Genomic DNA, 27,992 nt, shown 5'->3' on the forward strand with positions numbered 1-27,992 from the left:
ATAAATACCCTTATGAGATAAGTACAGTTAAATAGCCAATCTACAGTCAAAGCAGCTGAGGCCCAGAGACAAAATAACTTTCCCAATAACAGAATATGAAATTATTCTATATGGCGGCAGAATTTGTGCTTTTATGTCACTATACGTAAAAACACAAGCAAACAAAATTTATCATAAGTACTTCTATTTCTGTAAGTGATTTTCTGTTGCAAATGGCCTAGACCACTCTTTGTCTTGCTTAATATCATTTGGATTCTTAAAAGCTTTTGAAGACAACACTGCTTCGGTAAGATATAATCATTCAAGTACTTGATAGTGACATCACTTTGTGTGCTACTTTGTGCTCACTCAGTGCCTTTGCACATCTCCTTTATGCGTCATGTGGACTCTTAACAAGGGAGCATCCTCATAAAAAGGCTCTGCTAAATACTTGTGTCGCTTGTTAAATCCACTTTTGTCCATTCCGTGGCAGCAATTCGTTACCACGTCTGTTTCCTCCAAAGCATGCCTGTTTTTCTCAAAGACAGGGATTCTACCTTATTGATTTTTTGTGTCCAAATATCTGAGCAGCCTTGTAATCTCTAGTTATTTGATGAGTTCAGAAGTGTTTCTAATTGAACAATCACCAGGAGGATCTCAAGGCAGTGTTGTAGAAAGGACAGGAGGAAAAGCTGAAGGTCTAAGCAAGATGGCAGCTGTGTGAGAGAGGAGTGAAGGACCACCTGACTCACTGAGACATCTCCCATGATACTTCCAGGCCCCTGCATTTCCACTGAAGATAACTGAGGTACCCAGGCCAAGTTTGGGAAGGATGCTGATCCTTAATGTTATTTTGTATTGGCAAGATCTGCATCAATCTGTGCAGAATCCTCAGGGGTCCCCAAGACCCAAAGGAGAAACACAAAGCCCTTATAGATACCAGTGCAGTCCACAGTGCATTATCCTGAATCAGCCGTAGGAGACGGGCACAGAGAGAGAAAAGCTGAAGGGCCTGGAAAGACATTGTAGAAAAAGAAAATCGTGAGTTGTTGGAGAGCCTTTGGCTTATGGTAGGGGGAGCCAAGCCATGGTTCTCTGTGATACCTCATATCCTGCAGAACTATTTAGAGATTGTAAGACAGGACAGCTCGCAGAAGGATGGCAAATCTGTGACCTGGGTCACTGTTCTGTGTTTGCTCCCTATTGTTTTAGGAAGAGAAACCTATGCTTATTATAGCCTGTGTTTTATAGGAATGGTTAAGATTTTCTTCAGAGAATAGATTGTAATCTCCATAACTGTGCCCTCTAATTAACACAGATTCCAATATTTTAGACCAAGTCTTTTCAAAGTTCAATATGCCACATCATTTTCCTGTAAAGGAGGCAAGATGTGGATGAAAATTACTCATCATGCGAAGAAACATTTAGATGACTTGCCCAAAATCATGCTAAAAAGTACCAGGTCCTCAGGTCTGATATGCTCACTCTCCACTGTCAGACTGTGCACTGAACTTGTATACCACCATACTATAGCCATGAAGAGCCATACCCAGCACATAAGAGAAAAGTATCATGAAATAATTGTTAAAGGGAATGAAGTTTTGGAAATTGCACCCAGTAATATGTACCTATTGAGTACATGGCGCAAGCCCATGCAGCTTAACACTGCATTAGATGACTTGCTAATCTGCAAAGCTGTGTAGTTGATGAAGACTAGATGAAAAAACTAAAACTAAGTGGTGTCATGCCTCAGGACAGAGTATGACAGCTATGGCTAGAATACAGGTCTAATCCCAGAGCCATCCTCCTGTGCTGGAGAACTGTACAACTTTTTGTGTTCACTGAGATGAGGAGGCTGACTACTCCCTCTTTTAGGTACTGACTTTCTAGACTCTTCACAGCACCAACACTCACTGCTCCTCTCCACCTCTCTCCCTGCTGGTTTTCAACAGTCTTCTCTTCTCATATTCCATGTGGACTCTCTCTCTCTCTGCCCTCTCTCTGTTTCTCCTTTGCCTTTCCCCATCTGATCCCCTGATCCTTCTAAAGCCTTTGATCCATCCAGGTTCTCTCTTTGTATCTCTATGTCATCAATTCTCTGCTCACCATCTTGCACTATGCATTTCTCAGACATACTGATTTCCCATCAGTCAGCTTTTTGTCCTTTCCCTCTCTTCACCATGTCTCCAGCATCCTCTGCTGCTCAAATTCTTCCTCTGCATCTCATAGTTCCCCTTCTCTCCACCACTCAGCCTTCTGGTCTTCACTATCATCCTCAGCATTATTTCAGTGCTGGTCCACTTGTGTTCTTTTACTTTGTTGGTCATCTAGCCTCCCCTATTTCTTTGACCATGATACCTTCAAAATGTCTTACAAAGGCCACCGGTGTGTCCCTCATTTCCCCCTATCTTACTTTAACTGTACCTTGACCCTTTCCTCAGTCTCGTTTGCCAGTTCATCCCTCAAACCAATTTCTCTTGACTTAATCTGTAAGATTTTCTTTATATATAAAGTGTTCATTCATTTTCAATTGTCCTATACCTCCTGAGTCCCCAGGTAGGTAGGTCACCAGCCCTTTGTGGTTACTGTTTTCTGATATCTAACAGATTGTATAAAAATAGAGAAGGAATTTCATTCTGTGGGTTGAGAGAAGTAAAGTCTAGGAACCAGTTCTGTAACAGGGGCAATGACAACGTATGCATTTATATTTCTTTTTCTCCTCCAAGCCTTATCCTAAATTCTGTACATAGAGTATATCAATTAGATTTTATATCCCTTCTTCTAATAGGAAATATCATTGAGTTGTTTTACTGATGAAAGTATGAAATCAAGTGCTATCTCAGATCCTGAGACTGAGGAAAGCATTAGCTTGCCCTGTCAGCACCTTCCTGAGTGCCCTGCCTTTGGAAATCTGTAAACTAGTTAGAAGAAGGGCAAGGCTTGGCTGCTATTGCTTCCAGGTCAGCTTGCTAAAATTGTAGTTTTAGAAACATTGTTCTAATTGTTCCTAATAAAGTTACTTAAGGTCCAGGGGTCCTGCTCAAACTATGGCACCAGCCAAGGACAATATAGGCAGTAAACTTCCAACCCCTACCCAGATATAGCTGATGGACAGGACATTCTCCACCACTGAGTAGAGAGTGGGGTCTGACTTTCATGCGAACTCTGGTGCCCCATTTTTTACCACGTCCCCTTGATGGGGAGGCCTGATGGTACTCAGAGGAAGGATAGCAGGCTACCAAGAAGAGACTTGATACCCTATGAGCATATACAGGGGAGGAGGTCCCCCTCAGTCACAGACATAGAGGAGGGGAGTAGGGAGAAAGCGGGAGGGAGGGAGGAATGGGAGGATACAAGGGATGGGCTAACAATTGAGATGTAATATGAATAAATTAATAAAATATTTTTTAAAAAAGATCCATCAGAACTCCAGTAAGATTTCTGAGGAGGCAAAGCTTTTGAGAGATAAAAGACATTAGAAGAATATGATCAAAATATATTGTATAAAATGTTTAATCAGACAAGTCAAAGAGGTAGAAATGAACTAGTGTACCTATGCACTCTGAAATTACATGAAATTACAAGATTAATTTCTAGTTGGCAGTTAGAAAGGCTACACTCTCAAGAATCACTTAGTCTGTTACTTTTAAGTAATTAAAAATCTCAGTAAATGGTGACTGTGTGGCTTTAAAAACCCAGGGTGAGTAGACCTAACATTTATGACTCTCTGAAAAGACACAATGCCGAAAGACACTGCGGTGTCTGAGCCTGGCTTCTGGGAAGGGAGATCCTGGGGTTCTTTGAGAAGATCTGGGTTTGGAAAGAACATCACCTTACCTTCCATCACATCGATGGAAATTGTCTAATAGAAGCTAGAAGACAAAAGTGGGGAAATTAAGGGAAGAAATTCTTAGCAGATCTGCAATTTGCTCAGAAAAGTTAAAAATAACTTCTTTTACAAAAGAAAAAAAAAAGTAAGGCTAGACAAAGACCATTTGAGAAAGGAACTTAGACACTCATCTAGGCCTAGTTTTTTTGTTTGTTTGTTTGTTTGTTTGTTTAGAGAAATTCAAGGTAACCTTGTATTCATTCTTCCAAGAGCAAAGTCTCACTCACACTTAGTGTCAATAGCTGAAACTGTATGTTAGATAGCAACAAGAAAAATGATCGATAAATAGGAAAAAGTTTCTCCCACTTGTAAAGAAAGCTGTTAAGAGATCTTTGAGTCTAATGGATACCAGACAGAATACTCGGCTGGAGCGTTTCTCAGAGACACTGGGAGGGACCGTGCTTGTTGTCCTAAACTGAGACCATGTGCCTTCTTCCCTAGAGTGCATCAGCCTGTTGACAATGAAGATGTCTGTTCCATCGACTGCCAACTTCAGTTACTCAGTATTTCTGCTGACCGGCTTCCCAGGCCTGGAGTGGGCACACCACTGGATTTCGTTGCCCATATTCATGGGATACTTTGTAGCGCTCGTGGGTAATGTCACTATCTTGCATCTGGTTCGAACTGAGCCTTCCCTCCACCAGCCCATGTATTACTTCCTGGCAATCTTGGCTGTGACAGACTTGGGCTTGTGCATGTCAACACTGCCTTCGGTGCTGGGCGTGTTATGGTTTGATGCCCGGAAAGTAGGTCTGGTGCCCTGTGTGCTGCAGCAGCACTTCCTCCACTCTTTCTCTTTCATGGAGTCGGCAGTGCTGTTTGCTATGGCTCTGGACCGTCTGGTGGCAATCCGGTTCCCACTGCGCTATGCATCTCTGCTCACTGGGTCTCGAGTGGCATTGGTAGGCGTGGTGCTGGGCATGCGCAGCGCGGCCATTACTGCTGCACCCTCGCTACACCTATTGACATTTGACTACTGTCGCCCTGGTGCTCTTTCCCATGCCTATTGCCTTCATCAGGACATGATCCGCCTGGCCTGCTCTGACACACGCTTCAATAGACTCTACGGGCTATGTATCATCATGCTGGCCATGGGCTCAGATGTCCTCTTCATCCTGCTCTCCTACGCTGTCATCCTCCGTACAGTGCTGGCCATTGCCTCTGCAGGGGAGAGGCTCAAGGCCCTCAACACGTGTGTCTCCCACATCCTTGCTGTGCTTTGCTTTTATGTTCCGGTTCTGGGCCTGTCCATCGTGCATAGATTCGGACAGCACACCTCACCCCTAGTGCACATCTTAATGGGCACAGTCTCCGTGCTTTTCCCACCTGTGATGAACCCTGTTATTTACAGCATCAAGACCCAACAGATCCGCAAAGCCGTTGTCAAGGTGATTTCACTGGGGAAGATACAGTGATGTACTGTGATAACTAAAGCCGAGCAACAAGGGAAAGTTTCTTTTCAGAACCCTTTAACCACAGAAGTATCTGAATTTCGGGTAGCATGGTTGTCATGAATTGATTCCAATATGGAAAGAATTAACATATGTAAATACAAATATGTACACATTGCTTTCTGAAATGTAAAAATGACTGTTTTTAATACAATGCTTACAGTTTCAATGTGACTTGGGATATTACTTAACAAATTTATTATAACTCTACTTCTGTAAAATGTTAATATCAATAAATTACTATAATGGCATGGGAGTTAAATTAGCAATTTATACAATTCTCTCAGTTAACAATTTTACCAGCAATAAATCCTCCCAATATTCCCTTTTGAACGCAGTATTAAAATGACTCCTAATAACTTACTGCTATATCTGGAGGTCAGTACATCTCTCGGCCTTCATGAGAGAGGCTTCTTCCTGCCATAGGTGGTGATGACACAGACAACTGGCCAATGCAGAGAGCATGGCCAAGGTATGAATTAAAAAGAAGTAGATCTGTGGGCTGGAGAGATGGTGCATAGTTAAAAGTGCTCACAACTATCTATACTTGAGGTCCAGGGAATTGGATTCATCTTCTGACCTCTGAGGGCCTCTGCACACACATAGTGCACATACACACACTCAAGCACACACATTTATACATAAAGTTAAAGTAAAATAGATATGTAAAACAGTGCAAATAAATCTAACCTTCAATACTATAGCTCAATACATTTTTATCTTTGAAAAAACATGGTAAATAGTGATTCAAAAGACATGAAACTGACAGTATTTTATTCTTTGATTTCCATTTTAGATACATGTATGTGCTTACATTGTGACAATTAGTCAGCTTATACTTAACAATTGTCCTTTTTTCCTCCTCTCTTGTCAGGTCACAGTTGTTGGGAGAGGGGATATCATTTTCTTCGGTGGTGCTGCTACTCACACGTTTCCCTTCTTTGTAAAGAACCTTTTACACATAATCAAGCAAGAAACTAAACTGGGGTCACAGTCAAAATGAAGGCATGAAATTAAGGTGCAGACCTGTTGAAAAAAAAGGGTTTCAGTATGAGAGGGGTGGGACGGAAGTGGGGTTAGGAAATGAAAATACCAAAATTAATTGCATAAATAAATGGATTTTTCAACCATTACACAGTAAAGAATTGTGCAGCTTTATGAAAACCTGCTACTTCCAGGCAGCTGAGGAAACACTAATCAAGGAATAACGTCTGCTTAGAAGGACACTATTCCATGACGTGACCCACAGCCTCTTGCTCTTACACTCCTTCTGTTTCTTCTTCCATAGAGACCCCTGAGCTATGTGTGGGGAAAAGTGTGATACGTACATCACACTAGGGCTGGACACTCCCACATACAGGCTGTGCTCTGCTTCTGTGTGCCTGCAGTAACCCTGTTCATTACACACAGCCTAGGGCACCAGACCTTGCCACTGATACACCATCATGGGCGCTGTCTCCTAATCTCCCCTTCTTTGATGAACCTTGTTAAATACAGCAACAAGATCTAAACGATTCTGTGATGACTCCATCACCTCCCTTGGTATCCAAGCCTATTATACATTCATTGGCTATTTTTTTTTTTAACATCGTTCCTGTTCTGGGCAGAAATTTGTCTACTTATAGTAGCAAGCAACTACCAGATGTCCTCTCTGACAAATAACCACGTGGCTTCCAAGAGGCCACATGGTCTTTCAGAGGTCTGCATAATGACACAGGATTGGATTGTTGCCAGAAAAATGCCTACCAAATATCTGCTTCCTTTTGGCTATCATAAAGTCCATAAAGTGGATAGTTTCACACATAGTGAATTAGTTCGTCTATGCTAAACCACATCTTATAACTGTCTCTGGTGTCCTGATAATCAATGAAAATAGACCTTTTCTGGTTCAGCCTCTTCTGGAAATGGCTGTGTAGACAGGACCAGACAATATCAATATCACCAGGCATGTTCACGTGGAAAGAGGACATTTCAAGAGGATCCCCCACTACATAAGGAACTACAGACAACAAATGAGGGACTGCTGGGAGAATTAGCTTTTCCTGACAGGAGACCCTTTATTGGTTGCCTAATGCAGAATAGTCAGTTTGAAACCATTCGCACATAAACAACAAAAGTGAAAGGAGCATTTGTAGTTATATATTTATCTATGCATGTGCAGACATGCGCATATATGTCTGTAACAATAATAATCAAAGGAAAGGCGGCTATCAAAGACAGGATAATAGGAAAGTTTTTGAGGGGGGCAACATGGGATAGAGAAAGGATGCGGAAGGAAGAAAGGTAATTCTATTTCCATTTTAAAATAAGAAAATAAAGTAAAATTATACAAATTCTGTTTCTGTATTCTGAGAGGTAGTGTTTCCACCCAGGGAGCAATAATGCCTAACTCCCTTCCCCAAAATAAAAGTTTAATTGTTTCCTCGCGGTGTTTCCCATCCCCTTATCGCCCACAGGCAGGCTGTTCTGAGCTCTCCTGAACCTGCCTCTCATTAAAACTTGCTTTTCCAATGCACAGTTTACCATCTTTGATGGTGTGGCTCATTTTCTGTTTGATGATGAATGTCCGTATCAACCCTTACGAATGAAGACAATTGTAGCAGATATAAAAAACAGTTCCTAGAAGGTTATCTGAATTTCACATTTGAAAGAGTTAAATGTCACGGTGAGGTAAAAAAAATTGATTTTACTCACTAATTTTATACTTACTAAAATCATAATAAATCATTTTAACACAACTCCTTTCGGTAGATTTTGTTTTATAGCTTCTCAGTTTTGTGTATTTTGACAGATGAACCACTCTGCACCTTTCCCATTTGAGGGATGGGTAGTGGAGGAAGCCCGAAAGCAGAACAGCCAAAAGCTAAACAGCATCACAGTAAAATGCAGAGGCTCAATGTGGATCCCGTGTACTGAACAGTGTTTTAAGCCAGCTGTCATGTTTGATATTCTTAATCGAGCTTTCTGTTTTAAGTAAAAGATCCGATACTTGTGCAGAATACACGTTCTCTCACCCCAAAACTTACAGCATAACTCCAAGGATAGGCAAGCAATCCAGCCGCAGATCCCCAACTTTTTTTTATTATTATTATTAATTTATTCTTGTTACATCTCAATGTTTATCCCATCCCTTGTATCCTCCCATTCCTCCCCCCCCCCGCCATTTTCCCATTATTCCCCTCCCCTATGACTGTTCCTGAGGGGGATTACCTCCCCCTATGTATTCTCATAGGGTTGTATAAACAGCTGGCAACTCAGCTCTAAGAGGCAGCCCTCTGCTGCCCCCTTCTGACAGCACCGGAGACTACAGTCTTTAAAAATAAGTGCTGACCCTCCATCTGTGTCCTCTGATGGTGAATTTGTTTTGTCTCCTATCATAGCTATTTTCCCCTGCTGTAGGGAGAAAAGATGGCTGAATCTAGTTGATTTCAGCATTCAGCGATTCTTCAAATATTATAGTTTACCAAGTATTCTTTTTTCTCACTCCTTCCGGCTTCAGATTTTTCTCAACGGTGTCTCTGGTTTGTTTTGTTTGTTTTTTCTGCTGGTTCTGTAGATTTGCCTATTATTTGAATTATATCTAAGCCCTCGAGTTCTCTTTATCTCTTTAGTTTATAATGCAAAAGTGAAGCAAAAGTAGCAGCTGTTTATTTATTCAGTCAACTGTCTGTTTTCTAAATGTATTCACATGTTTTAATCCACCATCTGCTCCCTAATGGCCCACAGCTGCCTGTTATTTGAGAGAGTGTGCAACAGAATTTCCAAGACTTAGCAGTAATTCTTTTCCTCAAAACTACAAGGATTTTATTACTTCAATTTTATGTGGTCATCTAATTTCTCAGAGATTTTCTTTAATGTCCTAACATTTATCAATGCTTTAAACAGGTGTTTAATAGTACTTGTGGTTTGATGGAGACAGAAGAAGACTTGACAAAACAGTTCCTAACAAGGGTTCCACACCCTCAGGCACATGCACAACAGGGCAGAGTAGCAAGGAAAAACTTGAAAATCAAGACAAAGCAACAGAGAGAATGAATCAGAAAAATATGTCGAGCCTGTAGGTGTTTCTATGACCTTGGCATGCCTTTAATGTAGGTAGAGGCCCCAGGTCTTCATGAAAGCTACAAATCCAAATGGCCCTGTAGATCATACTTAGATGGTTTCAGCACAACACAACTTATGCTTGTGCCACATATGAATTACTCTGTCTAGTAGGTTTAAGATAGAATAGAGCAAAGAAGTAATAAACATTATTTTTGAAGACCTGTAAATAATTATATTTAACTGTAATTATTTATAATATTTATATTTAAATAGATATTTATATATTATATGCATATATAAAGAAATGTAATACATGTGTTATATAGAAAAACATGAACATGTTCATTTGATATATTTATATATATGACAAAATGTGATGTACATGTTCATAAATTTATGCAAACTTCCAATTAAAATTTTACATGAGCAGTACCATTATATATATATATATATATATATATATATATATATACATACATACATAATTGGTGCACATGTACATATATCTTAATTTGTGTTTACATAAACTCACATACTTCCATGTGCACATAAAACCATACACATATACACATATTGTCCTACATTTTCTCATACTTTGAACCCCCACACAATACCCTTGAGACCTCTCCTTCTGGCCTAATTGTTCTTGTAGGCACAGAGGTAGGAAAATCTCCAAAGGCTGCTTTGCCTGTTGGGAGATTGACCAACAAGATGAAAAGAGAGGCATGGTTCTTAGGTCATGATAAACAGAAGGACCTGGACCCCCATCCAGTGTGCTAGACATCAGGTTGAGGCTGACCATACTGAAGGGCGAATGGCCTCACACAGGTGGGGTTCGAATTACCCTGAAAGTCCTAACTGTGGCATCAGGAAGATGTGGACTCTACAGGTGAGCCTGACACTGTGATTTTTGCTCGGAGTTGCCCCTTATACCTAGTAAACATTATATTTTTCCTTTCCCCATATCATGAAAGATACTTTAGCCCTTTATGACATACACTGATGTGTGGCAAACAGAGATACTTGGGGTGTCTCTAATCCAGATCCCTCTTAGTTCTTAAATCTGACAAGCCACAAATATCAAGTTACATATGGCACAGAGACATGTGGAATAGCAGCTTATTCTTAACCCAAAGGTACTCAGCTAGGCAGCTAAAATTAATCTACCACAGAGTGGAATAGAAGGGAAAGAGGAAAGGAGAGAGATGTAGGAAGGGAGAAAGAGAGCTCCAAGGAGGGGGGTGTGAATATAGTAAAACAACAGTAATGTGTAAGAAAGGCAAGCTGAGGTAAGCCTGTCATGATGGAGAAGGGACTCACAGGATCACAGTAGAGTTTAACAGACATTGTGAGTGTATAGGAAGCAAGTGGCTTCAAGCACCAGTACTGATAGTCTAGGGCAGAGGACCTCCATGAGTTCATGGCCAGCCTGGGCTAAAGAGTGAGACCCTGACTCAAAGAAAGGTGTCTTCTAAGTTAGAGATTTTTTAAAAAAATATTAATCCTGAAATTTGAAACAAAATTGCCACTCCCATAATAATTCGAAATAATGGGTTGTGTTCAGACATCACTCTCCTTCCATCAAACAGTTTTTAAACCATTTATTTAGAAGTGTTTGCTTCTCAGGCAGAGTGGAGGACCAAACTCTACCAAGACAGAGTAAGCAAGTCCTTAATAGTTCCTGCCTCACAAATATGTCTGTCAGATATATTGGTCCAGAAGGCTGAAGATGATGCTCCAATGTTATAGAGAGTTTTGGGTGACTATTCAGGTAACAAACTGTCTCTGTCATCTTCTCATGTGGAAAGCTACTAACCTGTCCTCCCTGAATACTCAGGTAATCAAGTTTATTTATTCTCAAGACTCTGATGGAGTTGAAGACCAGATAGTTTAGTTTTACAATTAAGCTTAGTTGTTTAGGGATTAAAATGTGTTTAGGTCTAGATAGATGTTTTAAGTTGATAATGACAAGATGTGATGGAGACTGATCTACATTCAGATTTTAGATGCACCAAGATAGGAAAGATGTCTTCTTCAAAGCTATCAAATATAAATAGCCAAAACACTAAGAATGTAACACCTATATAATTCCTGATTGTGTCACGGTTCTTCTTGCTATAGGTAGTTTATTGTATATGTATATACATACATATATTTATATATGTATGTATAATATAAATGTATATATAAAAATAAAACCTGTTTAATAAAAAGGAAAAAAACAAAAACCAAACAAACACATATGATAAAGGGAAATAATGACTAGCAAGATTAAATGTGATGGAGACCAGGAGAGCTGGGTAGGGAAGGGAATACAGAAGGAACAACTAACACTAAAAAGCTTTTGGAAAACTCATGTGGAAATGTATTACTTTTCTAAAATGTATGCATGTACAACTATAAAAAGCACAAACGGCTAACCCTATAACAGGGTGGCAATACTCCTGTTTGATACCAAAGGCTGGCAGATATAAATCACAGTGCCAATTTAAAGACATAAGTGTTTACTTCGCAGCAATACTGGTGTACCTAGAGGGAACACCTCTGCAACCATCCAAAGTTTAGGCTGTGTTCTGTAGCATGACTCCATCTCTCCATTTGCATTCTGAGTAAGCACATTGTTTCCTTCCGCAGGGAAGGCGGGATGCCGTCCTCTGTTTGTTCTGGAGTTACTAATTTCTCATCTAACTGCCTTTGTTGGTGCTGTTGAATATATACAACAGAGAAGATTCTTTTTTTAATTAATTTTATTAATTTATTCATATTACATCTCGATTGTTAGCCCTTCCCCTGTTTCCTCCCATTCTTCCCTCCCTCCCACTTCCCCCTTCTCCCCTCCCCTATGTCTGTGATTGAGGGAGACCTCCTCCCCCATATATGCTCTCAGAATATCAGAGAAGATCCTTAATGAAATGAAAATTATCACCTCTGCTACAAAGAACATTAAAAAAATCACTTCTTACCATTATACCAGGCTTTTGAAATATCTCAATAATGTTAAGTCTCAGCTAAAAATACAAAATTTTGGGGTCTGACTTTCACACAAACTCTGGTGCCCCATATTTGACCACGTCCCCTGGATGAGGAGGCCTGGTGGCACTCAGAGGAAGGATAACAGGTCACCAAGAAGAGACTTGATACACTATGAGCATATATAGGGGGAGGAAGTCCCCTTCAGTCACAGTCATATGGGGAGGGAGTAAGGGGAAAATGTGAGGGAGGGAGGAATAGGAGGATACAAGGGATGGGATAACAATTTAGATGTAATATGAATAAATTAATAAAATATATATTTTTAAAAAGAAAAGAAAAATAAAAATACAAAGTTAACTTATTTAGTATGGATGATTGAGGAAAGCTATGAAATTGTTTAAATTTAAAAAATCTAGATGTTTTACAGAATAGATGAAACATAAAAAGCCTTAGTGAGTAATGCTTACATGAAAATTAAGTGTCTCAATTGTTTCTATGATGGTAACGCTATTCTTGCTTCCCTAATAATTGTAGGATTTATTGAAATGGCATTGTATACTAATTGCTTCATTTACATTAGTTCAGACAAGGCTCAAGAAAACTCACTGGCTAGAAATGATACTGGCCTGTGCTTTACAAGTGTGAGCGAAACAGAACCTAGCTGAGCTTGGCTCCATTGACAATATGATCCAGTAACCTCACATCCTGATCTTAAGCATACTGGTCTGAAGTTCACATGTGTGAGGCATGAAATTTCAAAGCCATTAATAAGGTGTACAAAAACTGACTCCTGTGTGTTAAATGAGCAAAGGAAACTAATGAAATGCATGATGTCCTTAAGCATTATAAACAGGAAGAAAATTAGACTAGCGCTATGATGGTGTGACTGAAATGTTTGAGTTGGAGAAATACCCTTTAATATTAATTTTAAAGAGAGAGAATCTTGAGTACCACCATGCTTCTGTGAAGGAGCTTTTGATGCATCTCTGAGCTTTGCTCATGAGGGGAAATTCAGGCATCTGCCTAGAGAACTCCTCTCCTCCACAGTGGCCAATATCACTTTCTTGTGGCTGGTAAATTACTAGAATTCAAAGTTTCATAAATATGACTAGATCTTCCGCTACAGTTTGTCTTAATAACATAATGATCCCCATTCACAGATTTAAAAAGTCAAGCTCAAAGCTTTCACCTTCTGGAAAGCAGAAGCCAGGAGCTTCAGAGCCAATACCTGTGGAATCAGCTCTGCCCACCGTCAAAGCCTCAGCTTCTTCCTCGGGACATTTCCCGGTATGCCAAGCTTCACTGTTCCCAGAAGGGCTTCAGATATGCTTTCTTCATCCGGTGAGAGGGGTACATACTATCCTGAATAGCAGAAGGTTCCTCACATCGCGCAAGTGGAGTCTCATCCCCATACTGAGTAGTAGAGGTCCCATCCGCTCTCCTTAAGTGGCATTTTTCTCTTGCATAGCATCATCAGATCCACTGTCTTTCTAGGAGGGCTTCAGGGGTGTCACAAACACAGAATCATATTTTTGTCCTCATTTCTTCCAAGAGCATTCATAAATGTACTCTGAAAGATCTATATTCTCGCCCACCAACTCACTCACCCAGTGAACCTCTCAGGCTAGTGCTTAGACAGCCATTGAGGGAAGAGGCGGATTTGCTGAAATATCGCCATCTTTGTCTGCATTAAGAAAAATGCCAGTAAGCAAAATGTTCCTTCCCATTGACCTCTGAAGCATAGACTTGTTCTTGACCTTTCTCTCTCTCTCTCTCTCTCTCTCTCTCTCTCTCTCTCTCTCTCTCTCTCTCTCTCTCTCTCTCTCTCTCCTCTCTCTCTCTGTCTCTCTCTCTCTGTCTCTCTCTCTTTCTGTCTGTCTGTCTGTCTCTCTCTCTCTCTCTCTCTCTCTCTCTCTCTGTGTGTGTGTGTGTGTGTGTAAAGCCCAAATGGGTCCTTCAAGAGATACTGCTGGAGAGCTGAGTCCATCTTAGGGATGCCTTTTGAAGGGAAATCCTGTTCTCCCAAAGTTGCTTTCCCTGTTATTTGGGTATAGAGATAAGATTTGGGGTCTTTACCTCTTGCCCAGTTCTATATACAATTAAAGTCATTTTTTCCTTTAATTCCTAGCTCCATCCACCGCTGGAAATAAAATATAAATATACTTTAGTAGAAATTCACACAATGCTTTGTCAATTATTTTGATCAATTTCAGTATTTCTGATAGATGTCATCTCTAGCTAGAGAAAGTGGGATGATGTATTCTTAAAAGTTAAACACAGTAAGACTTACAGGAGAAATTAATTTGACTTGTGAATAATACAGTCTCCTGTCTTATTGTCTTCTAAATACACACTTGCTTGCAAGTCATGGCACATTTTATATTGCACTGATGAGCACACTGAGTTGATTATAACATAGAAAGAGATCAAACCAAAAAACCAACAGGGCTCTTTCATCTACAATAAGCTGTGGTTTTGGTCCCGTTATATCCCTAGCCCTGTCAAACCAGTATCCCCAAGTATCAGGCACAGGAAAATGTTGAACAGCAGCCAATTCACCCCAAAATATTTTCTGCTGACTGGGCTCCCTGGTCTAGAGGCATTGTACCCCTGGCTGGTCTTCCCATTCTGTTCCACGTATAGTATAGCCATTGTGGGCAATTCCCTCATTCTGGCTGTGATCAAGAAAAGCAATTCTCTGCACCAGCCGATGTACTTGTTCCTGGCTATGCTCGCCTTCTCCGAGCTCGGCGTCTCGGTCTCGACTTTGCCCACTGTGCTCAGCATCTTTCTGTTCGGTGCCAATAAAATATGCTTTGGAGCCTGCCTTTTTCAGATGTTCTCCATACACTCATTTTCCATCATGGAGTCGGGAGTTCTTCTAGCCATGTCCGTGGATCGGTTTGTTGCCATCTACAACCCACTGCGCTACACCACCATCCTGACCTTGCCCCGTATTGCTGGCACCAGCGTTATCCTCGGGCTGAAGAGCGTGTTGCTCATGGCACCCCTGCCTTTCCTCCTAAAGCGTCTGCCATTCTGTGGCCACAACATTCTTTCCCACTCCTACTGTCTGCACTCAGATCTCATCCAGCTGCCCTGTGGGGACACTCGTCCCAACAGCATTCTGGGGCTCTGCATCGTGACTTCCACCTTTGGGCTGGACTCACTGCTCATTGTCATCTCGTATGTGCTCATCTTGTACACGGTGATGAACATTACCTCTGGGGAGGGGCGGAGGAAGGCCCTCAACACCTGTGTCTCACACATGTGTGCAGTTCTTGTGTACTACGTGCCAATGATCAGCGTGGCTCTGGTGCACCGCTTCGTGAAGCATGCTGCTCCCGCCCTCCGCCTGCTCCTGGCCAACGTCTATCTTCTGGTACCACCGATGCTCAACCCCATCATCTACAGCGCTAAGAATAAGCAGATTCGTCAAGGGTTGCTACAACTCTTCCTTCAAAGAAAATATTAAAAAGACCCTAGTCCACCAATCAGAGGCCCACAAGGCAATCATATCACCAAAAGCAGTGAAGAAAACGAGAGATTATTAGCTTGCAAAGTTAGAAAACCTGGAAGTATCTCATGTTGATGAATTCACAGGGAGCAAACATTTCCATGTAACACGTGTGTCGATCTAAATTGATAGCTTGTTCATATGCTCTTAATCCAACAGTTCTGATGCTCAGCCCTGGCCTAGATTTATAGTCTGTTTCCTTATAACAGACACTTAAATGCAAAATTCTCTTTAGCAATGTTCAAGATAGTGTGTTTTGTTTTACTCAAACAAGAGAAAAACAGGACTGTAGATGGCTCATCAATTAAGAGCACATCCTGCTCTACCAAAGGATGAACACGTGTGTGTATACAAAATAAATACAAAATATAAATAAACAAATAATATAGTCTTTCAAAAATGAAAAAGATCTAGTGTTCTTTTCTCTTTTGTAAGTTCTGGTTTGTCTGGATTTTTTTGTTTTTGCCTATTTGTTTTCTAAAGAGAGAGAGAAAGAAAAGGTGCAGAATTGGGTGAGTGCAGAAGTAGGGAGGATCTGGGAGGAAGTGGAAGATGGAAACCCTGAATAGCATATATTGTATAATTTTTTTCAGCAACAACAAAAAGAATTTCACAGGTCATAAATGAATAAATAAATAAATAAATAAACTAGGGTTTAACTATACAAAGAAACATTCTAAATTAGTCAAAATGATGCTTTAAGCAAGAGTTAAGCAAGAAATTGCAAATGTTATATTATATGTATAAAATGATAAAATATTCTATTTCTGCATTTGTTTTAAAAACAATTCATCACAATAATGATTATTTGGGGGTAATTCTATGATGGTAAAGAAAAGAACAAACAGAAGTACCACTTTAGATATATTTTTGTTTTTTTTTTTTCTAAAATGTTATCTAATTATTTCTTTTGTTACTATAATCTTATATTTCCTCATAGCCTATGTAATATCCACACACATATACAGATAGAAAGCCTACGCAAACCTTGGGACAATTGGAAGCACAAACCATGTAGCTGAGAATGTACATGGCTAATGACAGAGTGAAGCACTTTGAACATCTATATGCTAGAAAATAAGTTATTTACCCTGCTTATTGATACAGCGGTAACCTTTGTGGTTTTACCCATCTATTGAAGGCATCACTCAAATTCATCGTACTGCATTTCTCTTACTCCTTGCCTTCCTTCTTTCACTATTGATTATAATTTTTCATTTCTCTTATTTTGTTTGTTTTCTTGCTATTCAACAATTTCATATATATAGACAGTGTGTTTTGATTACTTTCTCCCTCAAACTCTTTCTAACCTCCTTTCCTTTGCCATCCGTACCCCTCTCTGCTCAGCTATTTGTTTCTGATAGATTTGAGGAGAGGAGGAATCATTGCTTTCAATGATAATATTCACTGATAATCTCACCAGATGCCAGTAATGATTCCAATGTGCCCACACATTTGATCCTAATTAAACTAAATGGTTCATAAAATATTTTTCAAGTTTCTCTTTTACATTCTAATAAAATATGAAAAAATGGGGGAAACCTTATTTAAAAATAATAATGTTTCCTTCTCAAGTCTATGATTGGGTTGAAGACCAGAGAATTTAGTCTTACACTTAAGCTTAGTTGGCTAGAGGTTAAGATGTTTTAGATCTAGATAGATACTTTAAGTCAATAAAGATGAGATATGATAGATATGGATTTTCATTCAGAATTTTACACTCATCAAGATAGGAAAGATGTTTACTTCAAGTTTGCCAAATACAAATAGCCAAATCACTATGAATGTAACTGTTATGTAATTCCTGATTGTTTCATGGTTATTCCTGCTGTATTTAGTTTATTTTATTTATATATAATGATATAAATGTATATATTAAAAAAGAAATATAAGAATAAAATGTTTATTATTATTATTGTTGTTGTTGTTATTATTATTAACACTTGCAGCTTATCAATAAACACTCATGGTCTTGGTGTAAGCCTGATCTTCAAGGAACAGTTGGGAGACTTTTGAAAGAACACACGCATGATTTAATCTTAACCACAGATGGGTAATGTGTAGCAATATCTGAGAAGTTAGAATGGTATATTTGGTATGGTTTTTTTCTATTTTGTTTTGCATCATGAGCACAGTTTCCCTTCCCTCCTCTCCTCCCAGTCCCATTTCCCCTACCTCCCTTCTACCAATCCTTATCCACTCCTCCTCTGTTTCTCTTCAGAAAAGGACCAGCCATGGCATATCAAATTACAGTAAGACAAGGCACCTCCTCTTCTCTTAAGGCTAGACAGAGACCCAGTAGGAGAAAAGGATCCCAAAGGCAGGTAACAGAGTCAGAGGCAGCCCCTGCTCCCACTCTTAGGAGTCCCACAAGAAGACCAAGCTACACAATTGTAACAGATGTATGGACAGCTTAAGTCATGCCCATGCAAACGCCCTCGCTGGTGGTTCAGTCTCTGTGAGCCTCTGTGGGCCCAGGTTATTGCTTCTGTAGCTCCTCTGGCTTCTGCACCCCTTCTTTGAAGAGTGTTTTTAAGTGCAAAGAGAATGTATGGAGAGTGTCTGTTAAACTCACAAAGATCTCAAAGTAATGGCCAGAAAAATACATTCAAATTCATGGATGTGTGACTTCTAAATTCTTCACCATTGAATAACAATAATTTGCCATAAAATGTGGGGGAAATAATTTAAGCTGAAGACTTGAAGATGGGTTCTTTTTATCTTATAAAATTGTAACTGCTATTTAAGTAGTCTATGGCTCCTATATCCATGGGAATAGCTTACTCTTGCTCATAGCTTCTTTCCCTTGCTAAGGCACCCATTCTACCCATCACCTTCTGTAGTCCACCTCTGTTTCACCTGTTAACACTCCCTGAGGTGAGGAAATCTGAAGGCTACAAACATACTTTTCTGTCTTTCTTTACAATGAAATCCATGCTAACACTCCACCATTTATATATGTTCTCTCGCTCAGCATAGGAGCTTCTAAGAAGAATAAGAATGAAAAACAGTTGGCTCTGTATATTTTCTTGTGGTGTCTTTGATCTCTCTGGCTCCTTTGATCTTCCATCCTCCTCCATAGAATTCCACAAGCTCTGCCTAATGTTTGGCTGTGGATCTCCGTGTCTATTTCCATCAGTTTCTAGGTAAAGCCTCTCAGATGGCAATTATCCTGTTATCCTAGGCACCTGTCTGGCTCCTCTCTCTCTCTCTCTCTCCCTCTCTCTCTCTCTCTCTCTCTCTCCCTCTCTCTCTCAGTATAGGTCTCAAATTGGGCCAGTCTTTGTTTTGCCATTCCCTCAATATCTACTTCATCTTTAACCCTACATATCTTGTTAGCAGGAGAAATTGTAAGACTCAGGTTTTGTGACTGGGTGGGTGTCCCAAGCCCTCCATTAGACATCTTTTCTAGTTACAGAAGATGGCTGTTTCAGGCTTCATAACCCCCCATTACTAGCAGTCTTAGCTAGGGTCACCCTCATAGATTCCATGCCAAAGGGGATCAGAGAGGCTAAACCACCCAACAGAGAGCATACCTGGGATGGACCTAGGCCCTCTGCACAAAGGGAAGAGTGGTACAGCTCAGTCTTCATGTGGGACTCCCAAAAGCAGGAGGAGGAACTGAACTTGGGATCCTTTTCCCCTAAGCTTAGCCACAGTGGGAAAAGATGGACATAGTCCTACTACAACTTGATATGCCAAGGCAGGTTGATATGAATGAAAGGCCTCCCTTTTTCTGAGGAGAAAAGGGAGTGGGAGGATGAAAGAGAGATAAGGTGAGAGGGAGAAACTGGGGGAGTGGAAGGATGGAGAAACTGATCAGGGTATAAAAATAAATTAATAAAATAACAAAAAAAGAATAAAGAATAGTCTATATTTTTCTTTCATGACCCATAATTCACTCTGGAGATCTACCTGTGAAAGTGCTTGTTTATATGTTTGTCTTGAAAATGAATTAACCACAGTAACTTTGTAAGTTCTCATCTCAGCCAGCTATGTATTTACCTGTTCAAGAGTTGGAAGAGGGGACTTTTTTAGACTTTGACTTTCTTCTCTGGTGTGACTGTGTGGCATCTAATCTGCATGCTTAGTCTTGGGTATGCTGCCATTCAATGAATTCAGAGCTCTTTTTCCAAAACCGCTTAGTGTGTCAGACAAATTACTATTTAGCACGAGATCTGCTCTGATATGCTATTCTTCAAGGTGGTGTATATGTATTATGCCTACATGGATTTAGTTATTCTTGGAAGCACTTCAGCGTGTCACCTGAATACCTTGCCACCTTTCTTTTTACAAAATATCTCAGCATTTCCTTGCACTAGTGAATGAATATTTTCTGGAACACTCATTTGACACTCATGTTCATTTTGATCTTTATGGAGTGCAGCACATATGTAGCACCTGTTGAGTTTTTTTTTTTTATTATCATCTCTACCCATACACTTAGTTCAGTTTCACTACAGCCCTTAAATACCTTTTCTTTGCAGGATGACAATTTTTGGGTCCAGGATGTTTAAGATGTCGGAACACCTCTTCATATTGCTGTGCTCTTATATTTAGTAAAGACTTTCTTTTGTTTCCTCCACTTTTTTCTAAGTCTCTCATCCCAGTCTTGATTTATAATATCTAGATCATATGCATATTCGTATATGTCCTATAATTTAAAGCATTTTTTCCTAACTGTAAAACTATACAGAGTCTCTTGTAAAACTAGTGGTGAAAAAAAGAACACTTCCCAAACAATCTTAGTAAATCTTACAGCTGGATTAAGGATACATTTTTAAGACAAAATATGCTTAAGTAGCATTTTATCTTTAACTTGTACAAAAATTAAACATACTTATACAATTGTTCAACACATACATACACTGGATAATGTTTGAATCAGGATAATGTAGTAGCATATCTACCCTTTCGATGTTTAGCACTTTTGTGTGGCAATAGTATTCACAACACTGTTGTCTATTTTCAAAGAGGCAATGCATTACTATAGTTACCCTATTATGTAATAATAGAACACCAGAATTTGTTTTTGCTATTTAACTGAAAAATTATATATTTGGCCAAGCTCTTCTCATCCCCCCCATAACCCACTTGATTATCTTAGCCTTTTGTAATTTTGATTCTAATTTTAATTTCTGTATGACTATTTTCAGATAACATAATGTCCTCCAAGTATCTGCTTTCATTTTCCACTGTAAGGATGTGAACTGTCCTAGATAATTACTATACATTAACTATTTAATTATCATACAAGGTAAATATAATCCATATTCATTTTCAAACTGATGCTTAGTTTCCTTAGGGGCATTGGATAATGAGAAAGCTGTATGGTTACTTAGGTAACTGCTCTTCAGGGAACCTGACTCTGTCTCTATTGTTCCACTCCTAGACCTTCTGGTTGGCTTTAAAAGATGGAAGGCATCCTTCTAGCCACATATCTATGAAACTAAGGACCACATAGGCCAAGGGCTTCCCAAAGTGAGCTTCTTTGGTCATGTCCTACATTGAATTGTAAGTGATCTAGCCCAGGGTCTCCCAGCTCTTCATCATAAAACAGCTTCAGAAAATTCTGACCTCCCTCCTCCTCAAAGCTCTGTAGACTTCTTCGTACTGATAGGCATGTCACTCTAGCTTCCTGAACGAGTGAGGTAGAATGGCAAGCAGCATTTCCCAAGCCTAAAGACAACTAATAGCAAGTTAACCAAACAAGATCAGAAGTCATAGGTTCTAGAAATAGTTATGCTGGTATGCCACTTGGGGTACCTTCATGCAAGCCATGCATCTTGTCACAAGCTGATCTATTAAAGGAAACTCCTTCTTTTCTTGCTTCCCACAAAACGCAGTAAGAACATCAGTGAGGCAGTGTTAAGAAAGAATGTTACACAACAGGATAAACAGATTTTAAAAAAAAAGAAAAACATGAGGAGTAAATACTAACATTTGATTGTTGCTAAAAGTTTATGATAAATACTCAAATTTATTGTCTGAGGCAGCTAATAAGTAATGCTGCTGTCATTTTGAAACAGGGTTTCTTTGTGTAGCCATGGCTTTCCTAGTCCTGAAACTTGTTCTGTAGGCCAGGCTGGCCTCAAACTCAAAAAGATCCACCTGCCTCTGCCTCCTGAGTGCTGCGATTAGAGGCGTGTGCCACGGCTGTGTGTTGCTGTCTTTAGCTGTGGGGAAACAAATATGCATACAAGTAAGAAAAGATGCACTTCACAGAGGAGTCACCCTCCACTGTGTCCTGTTCCAGGACTGTGGGACTCAGTGTATCATATTCTTGTCTTTCTGCTGACATTTTCGGTTGTTATTTTATGCTATCCTGTTTATTTTTCATCTTCACAGCTAGATGACACATACTAAACTCAGGAGCCCAACTGTTAAGATCTCCTTCAAGAACACCTGTCCCTGTGTCACTGTGCAGCTGGAAGAACAGGGATGAGAAAGAAGCAAAAATGCAAGAGCAACAGAAACCAAAATCAACAGAGACCACGAACATATGAAAATAAAGAAAGAGGGCTCCTTCTTCGCAGATTCTACCAGGATCTGTCTGGCCACTGTCAAGCTTCTTGAGGTGTGGCCCTCTTAAGAAGCCAACTGTTGAGGTTTGTGTTTTAACACATTCTGGTGTGTGTGTGTGTGTGTGTGTGTGTGTGTGTGTGTGTGTGTGTGTGTGTGTGTGTGTGTGACAGAGAGAGAGAGAGAGAGAGAGAGAGAGAGAGAGAGAGAGAGAGCACTTTTTGCTGACATCATTAATTTGATCTCTCCACCTTAAATTGCAGCATAGCTCATCATACAGACCTTTCCCAAATCTGATATCTGTTGAGTTAAACTGCATAAGAGAGTGATAAGTACCCAGTATCCTTATATGCAGGAGGAGAGTGAGAGGTGTGCTTTTTCATTGCTATCTTTTGATATCCCTGTATAGCCACAGTTCCCATTTTCTCAGTGCCTTAATTCTGTGTTCATCAAAATGCTGTGCCACACATAGACTGTACCAGTGGTTTGATTTTTTTTTTCTCTCTGACAGGCATGTTCATCCCTTTGACATTGCATACAGTGTTGTAATCTACAAAGTTCACAATTAAAACCTGCAAAATTAATTTACAAAGTAAATTACAAAAAAATATATTAGAATGTTTTAAGTGAGTTTATGAATTTGTATTGGTTCACATGTTTAGATCCCCTCAGCTGCATGCATCTCACAGGCAGCCAGTTTGAGACCCCTGCAGGATAGATCTAACATCTACACTTAAACTGGAAAGTCTCTGCTGACCCTCAGGTCTGAGCTGAAACGTTACTTTCGAGGTAAAGCTTTCTTTGACTTTGAAAAGGAAATCAAGTCCCCTTAAGATTATTTCATAGAGCTCTGAGCTTTCCATCATGAGATGTAATACACCTGAGAAGAGGACTTCAGGGCGCTTAGTGACCCTGTCTGAACAGCAGCAGATGTCCGTGTGCTCTCTTTGTTTTATGGTTAGAAGTTGCAGAGACTGCTTGAGTAAGTCCAAGACTCTGCTTTCTCCACCATACACGGTGCCTGGGGAAGAGAAATGCAAATCAGGTATAGGTCGGCAATGCTGAGAGGATATAACCGTGACTAATGTACAGCACTGAGCTCTCTCTATTGCAGAGGCTGTGAACCAGAGAATTTGTAAGTTAGGCTTGTGCATGTGTGAGTAGATAAGCAGAGAGAGAGAGAGAGAGAGAGAGAGAGAGAGAGAGAGAGAGAGAGAGAGAGAGATATATTAGTAAAATGAGTTTAAATGAGTTAAAAATCTACCATGAGAATCCCTTCTCCTCCTACCCTCCCTGTCCAGAATGCTTTTGTAATATTGTGCTGGCCCAGACAATGTTCTGCTAGGAAGGTGGACTTTTGTCTGCTAACAACACTTCCTGCCCAGGGAAACATTTATTGAAAGTTTGCTTAGACTCTCATTATTGCTGTGGTTGTAAGTTCAGTGATGTGGCTAAGACTAAGAAATCCTAATAAATAAGGTGAGAAGTTTTTTAAGACTGACAGTCAGAAGATTCTGGAAGTTAGCATCATAATATTCTCATGAGCCAAAAAGTCTTGTACGAGTCATCAAACCTGGTTCCTGATTCCTTCTCAACCATCTGGTCATTTGCACACAGTCTTACTAGCTACTTGTTCCAGACTGCATTTCCTTGTCATGATCTCAACTTTGCTTGGTCCTCCACTACTCATTGAGATTTTAAAGTAATTACTTTATATTTAAATATTTATCAATAACAGCTATCCATCTATTGCAAGCATCAGTCCCTAACATTGTCTAGGTTTGTATATAGGTTTGTTTCCCCAGTAGCTTCCTACAGGCAAGAGTGTCCACACCAGCGCAAGACAATCATTTTCCTCTTAGCTGATCTAAGGTATACTGCAGTTGGGGTTGCATACTTTTCTTTCCATCTATAATTTCTTTGTGACAGAGACAGAAACTCCTTCACAATGAAAAGATCTGCATAGAATCATCTATCAATTTCCAAAAAGGAGATATTTGGTCACATGGATCAAAATTTGATTTCTTCTTCTCTTTTCCTAATGCCCAATGATTTTTTTCCCAACATAATATAATTTCACTAGTTTTTTTTTCTCACTTTTGACGTGGCACTGCCCCCACGGGATGAGAATTCAACATGAAGAATTCCAATAGCTCTGTGGGATTCTTACCTACAACATTCATTTTGGTTGGCATCCCAGGGCTGGAGACAAAGCACATCTGGTTATCCATCCCTTTCTGCCTGATGTACATCATCATCTTCCTTGGGAATGGCACCATCCTTCACGTCATCAGAACAGATGCTTCCCTGCACCAGCCCATGTATCTTTTTCTTGCCATGCTGGCATTGGCCGAGGTTGGTGTCTCTGCCTCCACTCTACCAACAGTACTAGGTATCTTCCTTTTTGATACTTCGGAGATTACCTTTGAAGCATGCCTGCTCCAAATGTTTTTCATCCATTCTTTCTCCATTATGGAGTCAGCTGTGTTACTGGCCATGTCTGTGGACCGCTTTGTGGCCATCTACAGCCCACTTCGTTATACAGCTATCTTGACACTGCCTCGTATCTTTGGCACAGGAGCTGGCATTGGACTGAAAAGCATTATACTAATGGCCCCGTTGCCTATACTATTAAGGAGACTGCCCTTCTGTGGACATAATGCCCTCTCTCATTCCTACTGCCTCCATCCCAACCTTATCCATCTACCTTGTGGGGACATTTCTATCAACAATATCTATGGACTTTTCATTGTTACCTCCACTTTTGGGCTAGATTCATTGCTCATCGTGGTGTCCTATGGGCTTATACTCCATACTGTACTTGGCATTGCCACTGGAGAAGGGAGGAAGAAAGCACTCAACACATGTGGCTCACATGTCTGTGCTGTGCTTGCTTATTATGTCCCGATGATTGGCTTGTCTATGGTCCATCGCTTTGCACATCATGTGTCTCCTCTACTACAAACCATGATGGCCAATGCTTACCTCTTCTTTCCGCCTGTCATCAACCCCATTGTCTACAGCATTAAGACCAAGGAGATCCGCCGTGGCATTGTCCGAATGCTGTCAGAGAAGAGGCTCAGAGTCTAGTGGAGGACATTTTAAAAACGGGGGAGGTTAGTTGGTTTCTGTAGTCACATGTCATCCCAGTTTATGTTCTGTAACTGATGTAAACTTCAGGCTCGATATCTAGGAGCTGTAGAGACAGTTGGTGGGAAAGGGTGCAAACTGCTAACATACAGAACCCATGCTCTGTTTCCAGCAGCTCACTGGACAGCCCACATCCGTCTTCAACTCCAAGTCAAAAGGGATAAGACATCTCTGGCCTCCATTGGTATGTGTACTTCAAAAAGACAAATACACTTAAAAAATTTTTTAATGAATATTTTTTAAAGCCAAACATCTAGTAGAAGGGATTAGAGTATTATAATGAACTAAAATGGAATAAGAAGTGGACACGGATTTTGTGTGTGTGTGATGGATCGATTCACAAAATCATTGGAATAATTTGCCATGTTGTCTGGCATGCATGCCTAAATACATTACCTTGCAAAGCTGGGGCAGAAATGCAGAAATGATTGTCTCTTTAAAACATCTCATTCTTCATTAGAAAAATGAAACTGATATTGAAAGATACCTGAGAAACCCACTGCACTCCCTACACTAGGAAGGGAGAAAATAATCAGTATTTCATCCTCTTGAATCTCTGAATTCCACAGTAGGTAAACTGAGCCTTGAGGTCCAGGCAGTTCAAAGAGGTTCCTCACTCAGGCATTGATGTGTCATTTAGCACTCTTCACCAGGGCCCCACACTAGGATTCTCTAAAATTATAAACCTTATACATTATACAATATATTGACGTTGTTCTACACAAATGCAGAGAAACAGGCTTCCTCATTGTATATTTTCTATATTGCTGAATATGACTGTACAGATACTTTAAATAATTAAATAGAATGTGAATCAAGATTACTGAGGGACAATATGTAGTAAATACACTACTTTTTAGTGATTCTTCACAAAACCCTCAGGTAGCATTAACATGTTTATTCTTCATATAAAATCTAGTGCTTCTTCTTAGTATCTTATTCAATCATATAGAACCAAGAGCTACTATTGCCCTCTAGCTGGGACAGACCTCAAAATAACAACTATTAACACTTAGAATATGTCAACGGTGCAAGAACTCAAACACTTTGCTATTATTGTCATTTGGCCAAGTAGAATGTGCCAAACACCAGTCTAGACCATCAAGACTGAGTGGTGACAAAAGAGACCAGGTTTCTTCACTCATGGAGCTGAGCAAGTATTTTCCCCAAATATTTTCTATCTTTGCCATGCTTTGTACTTCCTAGAATGAAGTTAGAATCATTTTTAGTCAGAATTTATATTATCTAACATATGAGTAAGCACAGATAAAAGAAGCTTTTGAATGTAAGTTTTAAACACTTAAAATCTTGCCTCCAAGTTGCATTTTAAGGACTGTGATGACTGACAAGGACTTCCTAGAGAAGTTATGCTTGTGACCTGAGCTCCAAGTTTCCATTTGCCATGCTCATATACACTCTGAACTGGGAATCTACAGTTGCCTAAGAGTACAGGCTGGATTCACAGCCATGATTGGCATTGCAATGCTGTAGAGGAGAGTGGCTTAAAGTTGTAAAGAGAAATCAAACTGGCAAACCCACAGGAAGGGTCTTCCCATAGAGAGCCAGAGCAAAAAAGAGAGGATGTTTCCTGGGTCACAAAAATCAAAAGGGATATATTTAGGGAATCTGGACAAAAGCATTTCACATTTAGAATGATACAAAGAAGATAGTGGGGTCAGGTTGTCAAAAAAATGCAGTAGAAAATGAAAATTTTATCAGTTGACTTTGATTTCTGGAGTTTACATGATAAATATCCAGGCTCCTTAAGATAGATATCCAAATATCTGAGGGTGTTGAAACTCTGAGTCTCCTAACAGAGATGCATATCAAATATATTTACTTTTGTCTACATTTCAATAAATCTGGCCAAAAATTAAAAAGCACCTCAAATTATTATATTTCCATATTTATGTGTCTATATGTATATATTCTATATATAATAAATTATGTGCATGTTAGATCTGTAATTATAAAAAACAAAAGAATCTTTTACAATGAAAATCTAAGTCATGGCTTATTGCCACTGGATTGGGAGAAATGCAGACTAAATAAAGTCTCCCGGTGTCTAGGGATATAGCTCAGTTGGTAGAGTGTTTGCTCAACATTCATAAAGTCCTGGGTTCACGCCCTCCCTAACCTTATAAAATGGGGTGTAGTGGTGTAATAACACCACTTGAGAAGCAGAGACAAGAAAAGCAGAAGATCAAGGTCATCCTCAGTTCCAGAGAGTTTTTGAGACCCACCTGTACTACATAGAACCACCTAAAATAATTAGTAAGTAAGTAGTTACACAAGACTCCTAAGTCAGATATCTGTAGGTGACACTCAACACATCCCCTCCACTCTGAGGAGACAGCCATCCTTCCTGGGGGAGAAATCAAATACACGGTATTCAACAGCTGATTCTGCAGATCACTGTAAAGGATGAGTCATTTGCCTCTGATGCTGTTTTCTATTGAAAATGTGT

General features: G+C 39.9%; 3 protein-coding genes across 3 annotated transcripts; all 3 read left to right on the top strand.

Moving 5' to 3' along the window:
* Positions 1-4,329: 4,329 nt before the first annotated feature.
* Positions 4,330-5,283, top strand: LOC127192319 (olfactory receptor 51L1-like). Its single transcript, XM_051149638.1, has one exon. It carries the CDS (start codon positions 4,330-4,332, stop codon positions 5,281-5,283), a length of 954 nt encoding a protein of 317 aa, XP_051005595.1.
* Positions 5,284-14,872: 9,589 nt separating this feature from the next.
* LOC127192228 (olfactory receptor 51I1-like) lies at positions 14,873-15,811 on the top strand. Its single transcript, XM_051149552.1, has one exon. It carries the CDS (start codon positions 14,873-14,875, stop codon positions 15,809-15,811), a length of 939 nt encoding a protein of 312 aa, XP_051005509.1.
* Positions 15,812-24,511: 8,700 nt separating this feature from the next.
* LOC127192229 (olfactory receptor 51J1-like) lies at positions 24,512-25,465 on the top strand. The gene has a single exon (XM_051149553.1). It carries the CDS (start codon positions 24,512-24,514, stop codon positions 25,463-25,465), a length of 954 nt encoding a protein of 317 aa, XP_051005510.1.
* The last annotated feature ends 2,527 nt before the right edge of the window (positions 25,466-27,992 follow it).

Source organism: Acomys russatus, chromosome 7 (assembly GCF_903995435.1).
Source record: "Acomys russatus chromosome 7, mAcoRus1.1, whole genome shotgun sequence".
NCBI lineage: Eukaryota > Metazoa > Chordata > Mammalia > Rodentia > Muridae > Acomys > Acomys russatus.